This window comes from Pezoporus occidentalis, unplaced genomic scaffold (genome assembly GCF_034315485.1).
Source record: "Pezoporus occidentalis ecotype Australia unplaced genomic scaffold, CSIRO_AGI_Poc_V1 ctg12, whole genome shotgun sequence".
Classification (NCBI taxonomy): domain Eukaryota; kingdom Metazoa; phylum Chordata; class Aves; order Psittaciformes; family Psittacidae; genus Pezoporus; species Pezoporus occidentalis.
Window position 1 is genome coordinate 2,159,414 of NW_026912994.1, and position 17,931 is coordinate 2,177,344.

The 17,931-nt window shown below is 37.9% G+C and overlaps 2 protein-coding genes across 3 annotated transcripts in view; one reads left to right on the forward strand and one right to left on the reverse strand.

The window, feature by feature from the left end:
* ZRANB3 (zinc finger RANBP2-type containing 3) overlaps positions 1–17,931 on the forward strand; it is a 494,211-nt gene that overhangs the window by 327,983 nt on the left and 148,297 nt on the right. The window lies entirely within an intron of this gene.
* The window catches only part of MGAT5 (alpha-1,6-mannosylglycoprotein 6-beta-N-acetylglucosaminyltransferase), a 129,300-nt gene that overhangs the window by 47,334 nt on the left and 64,035 nt on the right, over positions 1–17,931 (reverse strand). For both annotated transcript variants that reach the window (XM_062606009.1, XM_062606014.1), the window contains exons 4-5: positions 11,825–11,901; positions 10,206–10,295 (exon numbers count right to left, since the gene is read on the reverse strand). In XM_062606009.1, coding sequence (XP_062461993.1) covers positions 10,206–10,295; positions 11,825–11,901 — 167 coding nt within the window. The remainder of the gene's footprint in view (positions 1–10,205; positions 10,296–11,824; positions 11,902–17,931) is intronic.

The following is a 17,931-nucleotide window of genomic DNA, read 5'->3' on the forward strand; positions in this document are numbered from 1 at the left end:
ATATCCACAAGTACTAATAGCTGTAATTATTAGAGAAACACAATCAGCACAAAAGCAATACTTCTACTATTGTCTACTAGGAAAAAAAAGTACAACAGCTAGTAGTTAGGGAAGAAACAGCAATGGATGCAAGTCACTGAAAGCTCCCTAGGGATCTTGCTTGTCTTGTAGAATCTTTATTATTCATGTAACCTAAGAAATTAGACTATTTGCTTTGGGGAAGAAGGAATCACACTCTTAGAGGCAAACCTATGAAAACAGAAACATAACTGTACTGCAAAAAGGGAGAAATGCAAAAAAATTTATAGGCCACCTAAGATTCATCACTACCAATTAAGTTTACAGCTCCCAAAGAATTACAAGTCGAGTTGCTCTTTTGGCCCCTCCAGTCACAGACTTGTCAAAACATAATTTTAGTTTAATCATGATGCAGTAAGCCTGAAGCATTAGAGGTTAAAAGCTTAAGATCATACCCTACAATTTCCTAGAAGACCGATCACGTGAAAATAAATTAATAAGCATCATAATCTCATTAAGAGAAGAAATGTATCAAGCTCAGGTTCCTCAGACAAATTATATAAAAGTGTTAATTTGAATGCTATGACTTATTCTACCCAATGTATTTAACATACCAGTTGAATGCAGCAATCAAACTTATTTGAAATTATCTGATTCTTCGGTGGTCTCCACCCCTGGGAACATACTAGAAATTACAGCGATTAGCAATCATAGAATCATAGAATAGTTAGGGTTGGAAAGGACCTTAAGATCATCTAGTTCCAATCCCCCCTAACTTTCTAATGCAAGCTCTGGAATCACTGGCATGAGGTTGCAAGACCCATATTACAAATCACTCACAGTTCCAATCTGTCTCCCCTTTATTTTTTTTTTTACAGTACAAAGAGTTTAGAATTATTCCTAGCATTAAAACAGATTTAAAGTAAGATATAACATTTCAAGGACGACTGTATGTGCCCCTTTTCTGGCTTCATGGATTTCACATTGCACCATCACTCATCCTAAAGGAACTGAAGATTTTGCAGAGCTGACAAGGACAGTTAGTTGCATGCCTTACTGACTGAAAAACAAATAAACTTCTTTCACTTGGTGAAAGGGAGAGCAGTGTCAACCTATGCAACTACACAAGCTACTGAAGACTTCAGAGACAGCCTTTGTAGAACTACTGGAAAAGATAGCATTGATAAGCTTCTACTACAGAATTAAATCCTGCTGATTTGATGTTACTTCCACAAAGTTATCTAGCAGATTCCTAAGTTTTATTGCAGCTTTCCCCCAAAACCACAGCAGTTACATTTTCACAAGTATTACAAGTAAAAAGATTCCAGTTAACTGTGCTTTTCCATTGCATTATGTAAAATTAAAGTCTACAGCAGTACAAAGCCTCAGTAAAGATGGCTTAAAAATCCTATACAGAAATAGTGATTAATATTTTGTGTCAGAATTAAAAGGAAAAGTTTGCACTAACACAGATGAGTAGCAAAATGAACTCTGTGTTCCTCAATTCAGCCCCATGTAATGATACACAGTAGAACAGACTACATACTACTTCTGTTGCAAGTAATTCAAACAACCATGATACTGGCTTTTTTCAAGACAACCACTTTCTGCTCCTTCCTTGTTCTTTCATTCCTTGCCTTTCCTTTCCTCTCTTCCCCTGCCCAGCATACCAGTATTCAATTCAAACTGAGCACTCAAACATTTCCTGTCCAGAACAAAGAATTGCTCACTTTCAAGCCTAGGAACTACTTCTAATTACAGCTCTCGGCAGGACTTACACTTTCATGAGACCTCCATATGGTCTAGAAGGTGGGTGGGTGGGATTTTTGGTTGGTTGGTTTTTAAAGAACCAAGTATTGCCGCTTCAGCTAAAAGCTTCAGGATTCCTCATACAGAACACCACAGTGATGCCTATAACTCAATATGAAACTTCAGTGGGTAAGTAACTTTTCTGGTTGCCTTGCATGACCCAAACATAGCCCACAGCAGCAATTCTAGTTGAGCTCATCCATTTCTGAACAAATCTTCCAGCTGTTCTCTGACCCAGTCTATTAACCACTGCCATGGGAACTTCTTTAAAAACAAAGGTGGGTGCTATAGTTATTTGTCGTGCTTTAAACAACAGCTGGCAACTAAGCACCTTGCAGCAACTTACTCACTTCCCCCTCCATGCCCCAGTGGGATGAGGAGTAGAAGTGATAAAAAGTAAAACCCATGGGTTGAGATAAGAACAGTATAATAATTGAAATAAGGTGAAATATAATAATATTAATAGTAATAACAAAACCAACAATAGTAACAATAAAAGGAAGAGAGAGGAATAAAACCTAAGAAACTCAAGTGATGCACAAATACAATTGTTCACCACCAGCTGACCAATGCCCATCCCATACCCAAGCAGCAACCAGCCCCTCCCCCCCCAGCTCCCCCCATTTCTATACTGAACGTGACATTCTCTGGTATGGAATATCCCTTTGGCTAGTTCAGGCCACTTGTCCTGGCTATGTTCCCTTCTTGTGCCCCTCCTCACTTGCAGAGAATGGGAAACTGAAAAGTCCTTGATTTAGACTAAGCGCTACTTAGCAACAACTAAACCATCAGTTTGTTATTGACATTATTCTCAGGCTAAAGCCAAAACACAATACTGTACCAGCTACTAGGAAGAAAATTAACTATTCCAACCAAAACCGGGAAGTCTTGAAAAATGCAGGAGGATAGTAATGAAATTTTTACCAGCAAATACCAGTGAAAGCTTGGATCCATTTTCATAGACTCATTGATGTAAGTACAAGTCAAGTTTTATTTCAATGAATACTAACTTACAACTACAGATGTGGGAGAAAAAAATGGTAAGAAACGCGTAAATCTGCTCAGTCTCTGACCTGACTGGAGGCATTCAATATCCTTTGTCTTGTGTGACAAATAAGCAACCACAATAATGCAAGCTCTCTGAAAACATCTGGTGCCTGGAACTTGATTTTCCCACCTTTATCCCATATTGCCTAAAGAAAGCCTATCAGCTTTAATTGACACTACCAGGGATGAGACAGGGCAGAGAGTGTGAGGGGAAGAATTAGAGACTTTGTTTTGTAACACATTTTCTGGAAGCTCCTAATACTAAAAAATGAACAACGGGGGGGGGGGGGGGGGGGGGGGGGGGGGGGGGGGGAAGCCTGCTTTGGTCGATAACTCATAAAGAACAAGTTTGCAGAAAATGCAACAGCATTAAAGCATAACTTGTCCCAGGTCAGGAATATCTGTCATAGTAAATAACATGTAGAATGGGGAACAATGCATGTGTCCGCGTATATATACGTGTGTATAGATGTGATACATCTGATTATAAACAGGATGAAACAGCATGCGCTAAGGCTGCAGTCTGCACCTACAAATCTGGTATTGTTCCATTAATACATGCCTTTTCTCTGTCATTGGCAATGATGACAGAAAGGATTATGGTATCAGTAAAGTGAGTCTAGATGAAACGTCCATCAGAAATACACAAATACCTCAGCTTTTGTGTTTTGGTACAGAATATCCATGTGCAATCAGCCCTAAGTCTGAGCAAGGTGAAGGAGGGCAGCAGTGTTCATTTGGATCCTGCTCTTGTTTATATATTTCTTTTGATCACTGAAGACAAAAAACAGAAGTTGTCTCCAGAGAAGGAACCAGGACTCCTTTTCTCCCTTTCCAGGGACAACCTTCCTCTCACTGGGTTAGCATCAGTTCTTTCTCTAGCTTAATCTCTGCATAGCAACCGCTACACAGTCACATGCATGATTTACCAGGAAGGATGAGAGATTAGACTACAGATTAGTAGTTAAGAAAGGCTGTTAGGAAGCAGTAACTGCAGATTTAAAGACTGACCATTTTTTGGATGAGTGATGTAAATGCTAAACTATTTTTCAGAACACACTATATTTATCTCTGCTGTCATATTTTGAACAAGACCAGCTGTGCCTCCTCTACCTGATGTTGCATTCATTGCCAATCAAACACATTAGGTAGTCTTTGATCACGCTCAAGAAATGAGGTCCACCTGAGAAATTAAAAGTTCTCTGCTTGTTTTTAAATTGCAGTAGACAAGAGTCCTGTCTAGAGTACATGTAGCTAGCTCCATAAGTTTAGGTTGCATGGCACTTCAGAAGTTCAAAATTGCAGTGCTACATGATTTCAGATATCAGTGAAAAGCTGGTGTTCTGAACCGCTTTGGGGTGTGAATGACTAGGTTCGGCTTAAACTGAACTAAAGAGTTTGTCTAATCCCTTATCATAGACAAGCCACTCCCACAGTGATTTCATGTAGCTTACTGGTGAGTTAACACAGAAAATCCAAACCAAACAAACCTAAGAAATTTGAAGAGCATATTCTATAGAAGCTTTGCAGGTATCTGTTCCAGTAACTTCCCCAGAAACATGGAAACTGAAGAGAAGTCAAGATTGCAGCACTCGACTAGATTACAAAGCAAGTACATCAAGCACACTTCTAAGAACCTGGAATGCTAAATGTGTACCACTAGGGTAGTTGAGCATCTTCCAGACTGAATGGAAGTATAGTTTGTCAGGAGTTCCCTGCATCCAAAATTTCAGGAAGTCCTTTATGCTTTTAAAAAGTCACAGTGGGAATTTAATAAAGCAGAAAGTGAAAAGGCACTTTATCTAAATACCTGGGATAATCTTCATTTTGGACTCTTCCAAAGGGCAGGTGTAACACATCTATAGAGAAACTAAAGCAACTTTCTTACCACATCAGGTGAACAGTGTTATTGCTCAGTGTACTTCCATCCATGGTGAAGTACTACTGTTAAATATCTTATGTGAGTCCCAGAGTGGGCAAGAAAAGAACGACAGTGCTGTAATATCTGGTGAAAGAAGGTGCATGTTTGAGTTTATTACGCAGTATGAAGGCAGGCAGAGAACTCAGAATGTTCACCTAGAAAATCCATTTTAGAATTTGATGTGAAAGAACTGCTCCCAGGTGACTTTCTCAAATCGTCTGGAAACCGTATTACCTATATTTTGTTTAGCATTTCCTCAGTGATAGGTAGTCATTTGAAGGTGCTACAAAATCTGCAGTATGCAACACGACTGCCTGCCTGTTTAGTGAAATGGAGGAGTGTACAGGTAATTTTGGATTTGGTTGTTTCCAAAGGCAATCTCAAACATTGGGTGTTAGGTACCAGTCCCAGTGACGCCAGAACATGAAATGTTATAATCATCAATCAACAAACGGTCTCTTACCTAACTTCAGTAATGTACACAAAATTTGATTCCTCTCTTACACTAGCATCTACGCCTTTTCCAAAAAGACAGACTAATCCCAGTTTAAAGTGACAGAAGTAGAAAAGATAACTAAGCCCAAATCACCCAGATCCAGGCCAATACACTAATGGATGATCTGGGGACAAAGTGCTGGCTATCATTAGCATTTAAATTTCTTAGAGACTTACACAAGATGACTGAAGAAGTTCAAACTGTTGCTGCTTTACAGACAACACTATTTTTGTAAATTTTCTAAGCAGAATTCAAAGAAGCTGGTTTAATGCTACACTACACTGAAGAGATGCAAATCATTAACTCACCCCAGTATCAGAAAATAGCTTATACAAGCAGCAAAAGTTGTGGAAAGGGGACTTCCACACAGATGTGAGCAAATGGTACTAAACTAGCAAACCCACAAGGATTTGGGGAATCTGTATAATTATGATTCCCACGTGTTTTCACTAAAGTATGCCTCAGACTACAGCTTGCCTTCTAGAAACAAACCCACACTCAGAATCACCTTCAGTTTGTATTTTTCTGCTTTATCCCTCAAAGCTAAAGAAAGAGCATAAAGAAAAATATTCCTGAAATGAAACCATAGATTCTGTTTCCATCAAGTCTGAAGGACTCAAAACAAGAATTCTTTCTAATGGCATACTAGCACACACTCAGAAGCTACAGGAGCTTTAGAGATTGGTCTCTGAAATTGTTTTAGTCTTTTGAAATGTTGGATCCACTTCCAAGATGGGTACCAAAAATTACCCTTGCATCTGAAAGGCAACTAGAGATACAAAGACTGGGATTTTAGTAAGATCTGCCCAGCTCCAGCAGGTAAGCATCCACATAGTGACCTCTGGGCAGTGGTAGCTTGCATCACAGCTGCTGGCTGACCAGCAAGCACAGCAGTAGTTCCACTCCTGTGTGGCAGGCAGTGAAAGCCCTCAGAGAAAACACATGCCTAGTTAAAGAACAGGAGCAATAAGACACCTACACTTTCTTTTTCTTTTTCCTTAAGCTGGGAAACAGTGTGAAAAGTTCATTTGCTAGAAGATATTTTTAAAAGCTTAATTCTTCAGCTGCAAACTGACATTTTGCAGTGAAATATATTTTTGTACTGTCTAGAAATTAATTTTTTCACATTTCTCCTCAGAGGCAATGCCATCTGTGAAAATTATAACTGTGCCAGTGACATTACAGTGTTAAACAACTGTCTTTTTTATAACTAAATGCTGAGTTTACAGGAAGCAACTCTTTTCAATGGGCAAGTTTGTATCACAGTTAAATGGAAACAAGTCCCAACTATCCAGAAACCTTAGCTTAACTTGCTTTTCAATTTCTGCTACTTCTAATTCCTGTCTTGCCCCATTATTTAAAAGAATATAAGTCTGGTTTTACTATTGTCCTGAGTTCAGCAGTAGCAGTCATTTTTCTCCTTCTTGGTAGCTGGTGCAGTGCTGTGTTTTGACTGTCAGCCTGGGAACAGAGCTGATAACACTGATGTTTTGGTCTGGCCAAGGACTTTGTGAGCCTCATGCTCTGCCAGGGAGGAGGGGAGGCTGGGAGGAAGCAGAGACAGGACACCTGACCCAAACTGACCAAAGAGGTATTCCATACCACAGCACGTCATGCCCAGGAGGTAACTGGGTGTTACCCAGAAGGCCCAGGAGACTGGGAGGTTGGAGGAGGTATCGGTTGGTGCCTGGTTGGGCTGTGGGGGGGCGAGTTATCAGTCGGCTGGTGGTGAGGTCTTGTATTCTCTTCCCTTGTTATTTCCTTTATCATTGTTATTATTGGTAGTAGCAGTAGTGATTTGTGTTATACCTTAGTTACTAAACTGTTCTTATCTCAACCCGTGGGAGTTGAATTCTTTTCAGTTCTCCTCTCTGTCCCTCCGGGAGTAGGTGGAGGATAAGAAGTGGTGGAAGTGAGTGAATGAGCTGTCTAGCTGGGTTTAAACCATGACAACTATTCAGGCCATTTCTGTCTCCTTCAGTCTTCAAAGGTTCCAGCACAATTAGTGTTATGAGGACTGCATAGTTGCATATCATGCACCAGGAGTGAGCCAGTGCCTTCAGCAAAACTTCAAGATGGAAGTGTGAAAACTCTTGCAGCTTTATCTGCAAGTCTGTAGAGGGGACAGCTTTAAATAAAAAAAACATAAGCCTGAATTGCTGGATTGCTTCTCACTTTCCTTACACTGCCACACTCACCTCCCATTCTGCTCAAGCAGCCAAGACACAAGAGAAGAAGTGGAGAAGAGCTGTTCAGCTAGTTCTTGCGTTCTTGTAGGAGTGCCATCCAAAGCAAAACTAGAGGAGGCAGAACTATTAACACTTGCACTTGTGCAGGCTCTTCAGAAGAGATCACTTGGGGCAGCATGGATTTTGACTGTGCTGTTCTATTTTGCAGACACACAGGGTGGAAACAAAACAGGCACACAGCAGATACCCAAAGACTGGGTTTTATTTCTAAACCTTTGACTAAACTGTGGACAAGTTACTTTGTATCTCTGTGGTCCTGACCCATATTCCACACCAAAATGTATTATTTCAGGCTGCTCTGTTTACAAGTTTAAAACTGTATTACAAAGAGTGATAGGTGAGTGTAACACAATATCCTAACTGAACTCCTTCTGAAGAAAAAAGTAGATCCTGAAAGAGTATGAAAGAGCACAGGCACTTGTTACACTAGGTCTTAAGACGCAGTTTCAAGAGCAAAAGTAGACATACACACAATTTGATGCATATTCTGTCTTTTCAAACAGAAGTTGTGCATAATTTGATGTATATATTGCCTTTTCAAACAAACCATGTGTATACAACCATCTTACTCCTACACTGTAAGTTTAAAGTAGAAAAATCTTAACCATAATATCATCCCAGCACCCTAATGCATTCTAAAATTTTAAATCAGCAGTTTCAACTTGAGAGCTCTGTAGACACATTTATCATTCAGCTGAGCAACCATAGTATAAACTGTCAACTCTTCATCATTGTCCACTTTGACAAATCACTTTCGCAATAGCATTTCCAAGTTATCCTTACCAGCCAACACACCTCATAAATCCCCATCGTTGTAGTGTTATTAGAATTTCATTTCATGCTTGTATTCGCAAACATTTAAGCTTTCAACCTCTGCTGCTGGGCATTAATCATAGGATTAAGAATGCCAAATTTAAACTCAAGGTTAATAACATGCTCACCCAATATTACTTTTACGTTCTGTCATGGGAAAACGCTTTATAAAAGAAAAGTACATGACTCTTGTTTGAAGTTCGTAAATATACACATAGACTAATTGTTCTGTTGTTCCATCATGAAATGAGAATTTTATCCAAATTCAGTATGGCTGCTTAAAGAAAAATTTTAAATCCCTAGACTCTTTGAAAAAACCAACCATTTGGCCTCTATAAATCTGCTTCAATTTTGCCATGAGGATGAGCTAAACTGATCATCAACTGAGTTTTCAAAACTGATTATCAGAGAAGATTGTTACAGAAGATGCTGTGATTTTAATACAGAAATACAAAGTAACAGATGTCATTTAAGAATATTAGATTCTCATATTCAGCTGACATGTATCTTCATCTCTAAAATACATCTGCATTAAAAACACAAAGCACTTGCTGGCTGCACAAATGTAACTCCACTAATGCTAAAACATAACCTTTTAGCTGAAACTCAAGTCAACTTCAGATTATTTCAAAACCATCTCTCTAGCTTTTATGATAAATAACAGGATAAATAATACAGTCATACTGTATCTTTTCCTTCCCCAGTTTCATAGCCCATAAACAGATGAACACTTGGTACTAGCATTGGAGTGAGTCAAACCTGTGATTCAACCCAGCCTTTTTTATTTCTTCAGATACATGTTTTGAATATGCACTTAACTATTACTGCTGCTTCAAGCAGTGTCCCCAGAAATGTTCATGACAGTCAACTGAGTAAATTAACAGAAACTGCCTTCATTATAACAGTTACTTATCTAGTAGACCTATAGTTTTAATCTCAGATATGTAATTTAAAATCCCAGCCCCATGCCCCAATCCTGCAGAAACTGCAAAATTAATATCAGTTCGCAATTCAGCAGCCATACTGGCTCCTGCAGTTCTTTACAAACAGTAAGCTCAATACTACTTCCAAGATCAGCTGCCATAAGTTATCAAAACTTTAGTAATACGATATAAGAGGTCAAGTCATCAAATACACCTGACTTTCTGGCACAAACACTACGAGACATCAATGGAGCTCATAATAACTGATTGACAAAATTCATTCTTGGAAAGAAAGTGTTACGCAGGAAACAGAATCTGTAAAAAAACCCACCAGGGCATGAACTTTACTCAGCTGTGTACGAAACTGGGCTTTTGGTTCTGACAGGTACCAAAAGCTTTAGCCAATATATGTGCTACTTCATTAAAAAATGGGACTTTCATGGCGTTTTTGTTTCCTGTTAACAGACTGCAATTCATGAACAGTCTCCGAACAGGAAGTGGCCATGCTGCTTCAGAGAATGTTCTACTGTTCATTTAGTTCTAATTTCCAAATTTTACATTCCAAATGTCCCCCCTAAAATGCCTCCCCCTACTACTACCCTAGGAGCTGCACTGAAAGCAACAGAAAAAATGTGCAGAGGCAAGAATCTATGACTGAGCTTCATACTTAGGTTTAACAGGATACCCAGTGTGGACTCCCTGGAGAACTGCTACTTACATCACTTCAGTTATAAATATTAGAATTCTCCAGGCTAGAAACCCCTGGAGGACTTATGATTAATAGCAAAACACTTCATAATAATTCTGTTTTAATATCTTTTTCGTCATATTTTTTTTTCTGAAGGAAGTTATGATTTCTTTTGAGAAAAGTTTGCAAACAGTTACCAAAAATATGATGTTTCCCTTCTGCAGATTAATAGATTACTAACCTCACTGAGGTAAATAAAAAAGGAGCATGTGGACCCATCTACACCATAACTTGCATAACAGGGATCCGATCGCCACATATCTTTCATCCACTGAAACAGAAACAAAACCACAGTCTGTTAGATTGAAGTACCACATAATAACTCTCTACTATTTCACACTGAACTCAGAAATAATGGGAAAAGCTGCAAGTGACCATATCCATCTTGATGAAAAATACAAATAGCAAAAAAGGAATTTTATATTAACATTTTGCAGAGTACTGCATCTCTGCATTCAGCTATGTCGGGAAAGTAACTACATACCAGATGTGAGCACAGTTTATACAAACTGGTAACCAGGCAAACAGAGACAAATACCAAAAGGAGAATAGAATCAGGGTGCAGACATATGGGTGTGGCTGGAGTTGACTGCATTGTTTTCCCCCCTCCACGTTACACTTGCTCTGGAATTTAACAGACCATTTCAGTTACTGAGATTGAAATCTGCCTGATTCTGCCAAGAATTTGTCATTTCTGCAGAAGGAAGTTACTAATTTAAATTCATATTTTAATATTCAAATAACGTATTACATAGTCACTATGCAGCCAGTTTGTCAAAACGGATCAAAACACAGACCAGAGATTTAAGACACAGTTTGGGGATTTTTAAATAGTATTGCCTACAAATTTTATTTAGAGGAAAAAGGCAACATGACTTCACAAATGTTTTGGTAGTTATTTCTTTTCACTATCAGAAATAGATACCATTATTAAGTAATACAATTTAAGTGTTCAGCCATTTTATGTTTGAGCCCTACTACTAAAAGAGTGTCCTTACATTTGAAATGTATCTTGGTGAAAAAAAACCCTCCAAACCCTCCATTTAGCAAGTCTGCTGTTTTGGATATTTTTGTCTTGTTTGTTTTGTGGGGGATTTATTGGTTTGGGGGGTGGGAGGAGAAAAAGGGAAGAAGTGTTTTGTTTTGCTTTTTTCCTTTCCAACTAAAGTCTGCTGGCTTTCCATATTTTGCTTTTCAGACTGCATTATTAGTAAAATATAGTATTTATGTAGAAATAACTGTGAACCCCAAAGTTCTGGTTGCTTTAGCTTGTGATCAAGAAGAGGCAGAATGCTTTTCCTAATAAAGGGGAAGAGAGCAACTCAACAGCACTGTTGGCAAAGAGGGGAAAGAAGCACAAACAAATGTTTTGCTGAAACAGAAAAAGGGCTGGACAGAGGTACACACAGAATCCAAGTCCTGGGATAGGAGAATGCCAAATGACTCATAATGAGGAAGAAAACAAGGTTTTCCTGAATAACAAGACATCATACAAATAATAAGGTCTTTTATTAAGGATCATAAATACACAAAACACAATAATAAATAATATAACATAAATACATAATAATACACATTTAATATAACATGGCATTTTATTCCTGTCTTAATAGGATGACACTTCTCTGCAGCAGTAGTATCAGAGGCCTGAGGTAAGTAATACTGTAGCGATACTCCTAAACATTCCCTTTTTGACAAAGTTGTTCTTGTTTTACACCATTGTCGGAACACTAACCTCTTGCAACATAGGTACAGATTTTAGAAAAACACACAGAATAAGATTAAAACTAGTTCACTTACCTTTATTTTCCCTTCACAGTGAGGAAAACCATCCATAGGAGGCAATTCACACTGTTCTTGGGCTCCATTTATGAGATCTAAAGAGACACATAAACCATAACTGAATTTCATTTTACAGTTCTGAGAGGTGGCCTAATGAATCCTTCTTTTTATTTTCATGAATCCACAATCCAGACTGATTGAAGAGTCCTACTGTGTAGTATCTGCTATAACAGTAAAACTCAGTGTGCCCTTTTTGACTACAGAAGAAAATGGCTGCATATATTTCAATTTTGACTTGCAGTAAAGGTGCTGATTTACAGAAACTTGTCTACAAAGACTTAAAAATCAATCTAATCTATACTAAGAATAATAAAAAGCAAAATATCTTCCTCATCAAAGTGTGCTTAAACCTACTAACCTGCAACAATTTGGTTCTGATTGTTAGTTTTGAGATGTGTATTGCTTTTAAACATAAAAACTAGTTTTTCAAGTTCTGTTATCATTTTATCAAATACTACCCATGATCTGAAACTTGGCATGAGATATATGACCCAATTAACAAATGTTGCAATATGATCTAATTTTACAACTGAATAACACTGTATCGTATTTCATGAGAAATATTTCATATGGTCTTTCAAGATTTTTTTTTCCTTTTTGCTTATTTTAGTATTTTATCATTCTAGATTTTTGCAACAAATTAAAAGAATGTAATACAGAGCAATATTTCTAGCCCATGAGACAAGGAAAAAGGAGCAGTGTTAAAGGACACAGTCACATCAACCCCAGTATGAGACATTCTTCTAAGATAGAAGAGCCCTCTGACACAGGCCTTGAATTCAAGGAAAATTAAGATGGTGGAGAGATTCTTGCCGAAGTCCATAGAGGATAAGGTTTTCAATTTAGGTAGTTCATCCCAGAGTTTTATCTAAATTACACCTACACCATTTAAGGCTTTTCCCACAGTCAAGAATCAAGATCATTAAGCCAGCCGTCCATCAACCTAGGAACACTTCATGCTTTGGAAGTTACACTGCATGACTTCACCTAAAATATGCTAATTGGAGATCTCGAGGAGGGCGGGAGGAAGGTTGCAGTATTAGACTAGATCAGTGACAAGATCAGTAGATAAACATTAGAACATTTTATTATATACAAAACCTACCTGATCTACATGAGTATTTTCAAATTTTTTGCAAATAGTTTCTTTTAAAGATAAAGCTTGAAATGTGAGTGAAGCATTGCAAAATGAAGCGGATGGGGAAAAGAAGACTCATGCCAGAAAGAAGACGCCAATTTGCAGTCTCTGCGGCAGCAGAGTAATTTGACAAACTGAGTTGAACTGCCAGTGACAATAACACTGAAGCAAAGTAGTTTGTAACATGGCTTTATAATTTCAAATCAATAAGCACTTTTGAAATTATCTCCCTATCTTCTTATCCTTATATGATTCTTGCAGACTAGACCACTGACATCTACAGCTCTGACTGCTGCTCCAAGTAAGAAAATACATAGTGGTAACAGTTTAGAAGCATGTTCCAAATTCAGTCAGTACAGCTAAATAACAGTGGGACTTTTTGCTTTCTGGGACTGGAATTCAGAAATTAGACCTTCCACTTTAATCACACTGAAGTCAGTGCTTGAGAGCAAACAGTAATAAACCTATGTTAAACTGAGCAATTTTCAGGAATCAAAATTATGGCAATTTTCAGGAATCAAAATAACGCCATGAGAAGAGCTTTACGATCTAAATTGTGCCTTTGGGGGGGGGGGGGGTTAATTTGTTTTTGGTTTTTGTGGGGTCTTTTGTTTTCTTGGTTTTTGTTGTTTGGGTTTTTTTGTTGTTGTTGGGTCGGGTTTCTTTCTTTGTTAGTTATTTTGGCTGGGTTTTTTTTTTCGTTTGGTATTTTTTATACAAACTCATAAGCCTGATTACAAAATAAGTAGGGAGCTTTTCATAAGGCATGTCAAATTTAGACCTTCCTGAAACATAAAAGACATCTGAAATCTATGATATAACATCAGAGATGCTTAAAGGTTTTTCTGGTCCCCCCCTGTGGCTGCCATATATAGACTCAAACATGGCTGCATATATATATTCAAACAACTGTACTTAGCAATATTCAGAAAGGTAAGAGACAATTATTAAACTCTTAAAGTGAAGATATTATTACTGGTATTCAACATCCATTTCCATATACCATTTCCTCCACAACAGTACTTTATTAAGGAGTATTCTTCCTCAATCACTACCCACCAATCACCATGCCAACACTACCACTCGACTCTTAGCTGGACCACTGATACGGAATCAGTTAAAAATAGTTCTTGCCCAAAAGTATTACTTGAAACCAAGCCCAATATTTTGATTTGCACTACAGAGGAAGCAAGGCGGAGGTGGTAATGACAGTCCTTTGAGGGGTGCAGCTGCAGGATACCTGTTAGCTTTTGTCATGCATAAACACAGTTTCTGCATGCAAGTGTGTTTTTGTAGATAGGCAGTGACCTTTGCTACTGTTCACTGTTCACAAGGTTTTACAGGATTTCTGTATTTACAAGACCTACTTCTTCCAACAGTAACATATTACACCAGCCATACACTTCAACAGCTTGCATAAGCTGTTGCATGCCTGCATACAGATACCTTCCAAGTGGAAAGTCGACCCTCCCAGCTCTCACTGTTCCTGTCCATACCAAGAAGTTAAAAGCAAGAGACAGACATTTATGTCAGCACAAGCTATAGGTCTTCTCAGGCTTCTGGTCTCCCCTGTGGCCAGCTGCACTAGAGCAGTCTCACTCTTGCTCATACATATAAACAGCATACTGATCTCTCTAGGATAATCTATATGGGTTGGGAACACAGAACACTAATGCCCACTTTTATCACCTCTAACAATGTTGAAATGCTTGGTGAAGTATTAATGTCTCTAGCAGTATTTTCAAGAGTACCTGACATCTTTCCCCCTCCTTGCCAGCAACAGGACTTCGATCATCCATGCCACCTAGAAGCTGGGCCTTCTTAAGCAGGAATCCAGAGGTGAACAAATTTTGCATATCCCATGGACAGGTGGGACCTACCTCAACCAGATACCAGCAATTTACAATTTTGAATGTATCACAAAGTCAAGGGAGATGAAGCAGGTGGAACCCTGGGAATACTGACCTACACATCTGGCTTTTCCAAGACATGAAAAGCAAGTATTTAAAAACAAGTCCAGACTTCAGTGTTTTCATCATTTGGAGGTGATGAAAAAACCCACACCCTAGTATCTTCTGCAGATTCTGGTTAAAAAGGTCTGGATAGAAGTTCTATGCTGTTAACAAATTCACATTGGATAGCTCTTTCCTGAAGGGGAAAAATACATTGTTAAGCCAGACATTAAAATTACTTTTGTTGGAAAACAGCATTTGAAAAACCACAAGGATTTTTATCCTTAATTAGGATTAATGTAATTTAAAATGCAGGTTCTAAGATCTTTTTTTTTTCCCATCCAAACCTTAGCACTTACAGCCAAAAATGTTAGAAATACAGTAACTGTCAAGTCAGTACAGAGCAACAGTAGTAAATACACACATTTTTTTAATCTTAAGCTTTTTGTGAGCCATGATACCGATTTCTATTCTACAGGCACCTAAGCATTTTTGAAGTCATGCACAACTTATCACCTCTTGACTGCTGTTATGCAAAGGCATAATTATTAAACATTTATCTCATATGTTGTTACATTAAAGGTCAATGCATTGACAAAATGAAAATATGAATCTGAGCATATTATAAATCTAAGAGTCTACACTTATTATAGATTATCCTGGAAAAATATGGAAAATATTGATAAAACACACAAAAAAAATCTAGATTTAAAAAACTTTTTAAATACAGTGCTCTGTTTGTGACACCCTGAGACACCCAACATATAAGGACATTCAGAATATAACTAACAAACTCCATCCACATGTTTAGAAAGGAGCCATATGTTCACTTTGCAAATGCCTGTGGCTGTTTAAAGATATATAGCTCTACATCAGAGATCGTTAGTGCACAGCAGGTTAAACCAAACTTGTGAACAGTCATCAGTTATTTCAGTGCAAAGTCTGGCATGTTAGCACAAATGAGCAGATTTAGGCTCATGGAAAGGATACTTCTCCCTTGTTGCTCTGTATGAGCAACTACACTGCCTAAAGACTAAGGCCTTTGACATCACTTTCTTTAAACACCAGTTCACAGGTGCAGGTCTTCATTGTCTCTTTCAATTAAACTCTGTGTCCACAGGTTTTGTTTGCTTTAGTGAAGGTCTAAAAACACCCAAGAGAGAATTACGTGGTTAAAAGCACACAGTCTGGGATACAGAATCAATTTTTTTTTTTTGCTTCCTAGTTACTCTTCAGCAAAACAATAAAAATAATCAAGAGCGCTACATACACATAATGTTCTTTTCCTGTATTGCACATCCTTCAGATAATATGCTTTGTAATGGGCTAAAATGAATTTTCTCCACCAGACAGTTAGGAAGTCTAGAAATAACCCACTAAGACAGTAAGCTGCATAACAATTATAATTACTTAGCAGATTGTTGTTTGATAGCTATTCTATTTGCCATACAAGTTTTAAAATAGCAATATTGGTTAAAGCAAATTAAAAAGCTACAGTAATGCTGAGATTGCAAACTGTTGACACCAGCAGCCTATCTAGTTTGCTAAGGATCAACTCTTCATTTTTCAGAGAATGGAAATAACTTGAGAATTTAACATGAAACAAATTTTATATACTTGGAAACCTTGAGGCTAAATCCCAGATTTTTAGATTAGTGCCAAAAAAGCATATTAGAATATCTTTTGATGACATACAGCACAAATAATAGCTCAACTCAAAATGTTTCCCATCAGCAGATCTCTCAAAATCAGGAACCTCCTTAGTCTTAAAAGGACAGAGTAATCATATCCGATCAAGTCTATTCATCAATTTTATCCCTATTTGTTTTCTTTCTGGTTTTGACCATTAAATAAAAGTACTATTCTTACTTAAATTCATGGAACCCTTGTTTCTATTTCAGTTCAGAAATTTAGTATCTACAGTTAGACACAACACTGTAGTTAGGACTGGTTTAGTTTGTGTAAGGTCTCCTTTCCCTTCTCCCACTAATTAACAGATTCTTAATTTAATTCACATATTTAACCTCCAGCGGATAAGATTTATTTAAAGAGAGAATTTGCAATGTGAACTGAAAGCACTATCAACATACTCAATGAAACAAGCTAAAGGTTTCAAGATTTTAAATGCAGAGCACAGAACACTTGCTGTTAACATTTTAGAAACTTCAGTAGCAAAGCACTGGTATGATTTAAAGAAAATAAACTTTTCTACTGCTAGTCCACCCTCACACCAGCTGTGCTTCTGTGTCCCATTAATGCTACTGAAATCAATGAAGGGTTAGGAGAATTCAAGCAGTAGGCAAGTGGTTAATCAAAATGCAGCCCAGGGGACCACCAAGAGCCCCCTTCAGCATTACTAATACAGCTTAGCACTGCAGCGGAAAATATTCACATGTGGTCTTCTGCACAGTTATTACACTGTGTTGCAACAGCGATGCTTGAAAAAACACAGTTCTCCCAAACTCCATGCTACTGCCTTTGTGGGAGGAAAATGGACAGCAAAATGGGAAAAACTGCGTAATATTATATAAAGTGTGGAAAAGTAATACAATGAATATGGCACAATAAATATGATTCAAAGCAAAGCATAGCCCTGGGAAAACTGTAATCTTAGCTATTAGAACCAGTGCAGCCCACATCCTATTACATCCAGTACACATTGACGTTCTGTTGGGACAACCAGTTTGCTTTTTAAGCATGATGTTGTGGTTTAACCCCAGCCGGCAACTGTGTATCACACATGCAGTGGCTTGCTCATTCCCCAGCCCCACGGGGAGAAGGATCAGCAAAAAAAAGTAAACCCCATCAGTTGAAATAAAAGGAGTTTAAAAATTGAAATTAAGTAAAATAATAACAACAGCAACAATAAGAGTAATAAAAGGGAGAGTGGCATAAACCAATCAAACAAAAAAACTCAAGTAATGCACAATACAACCACCCACTGACCAATACCCAGCCTGACCCCAGCAGTGATC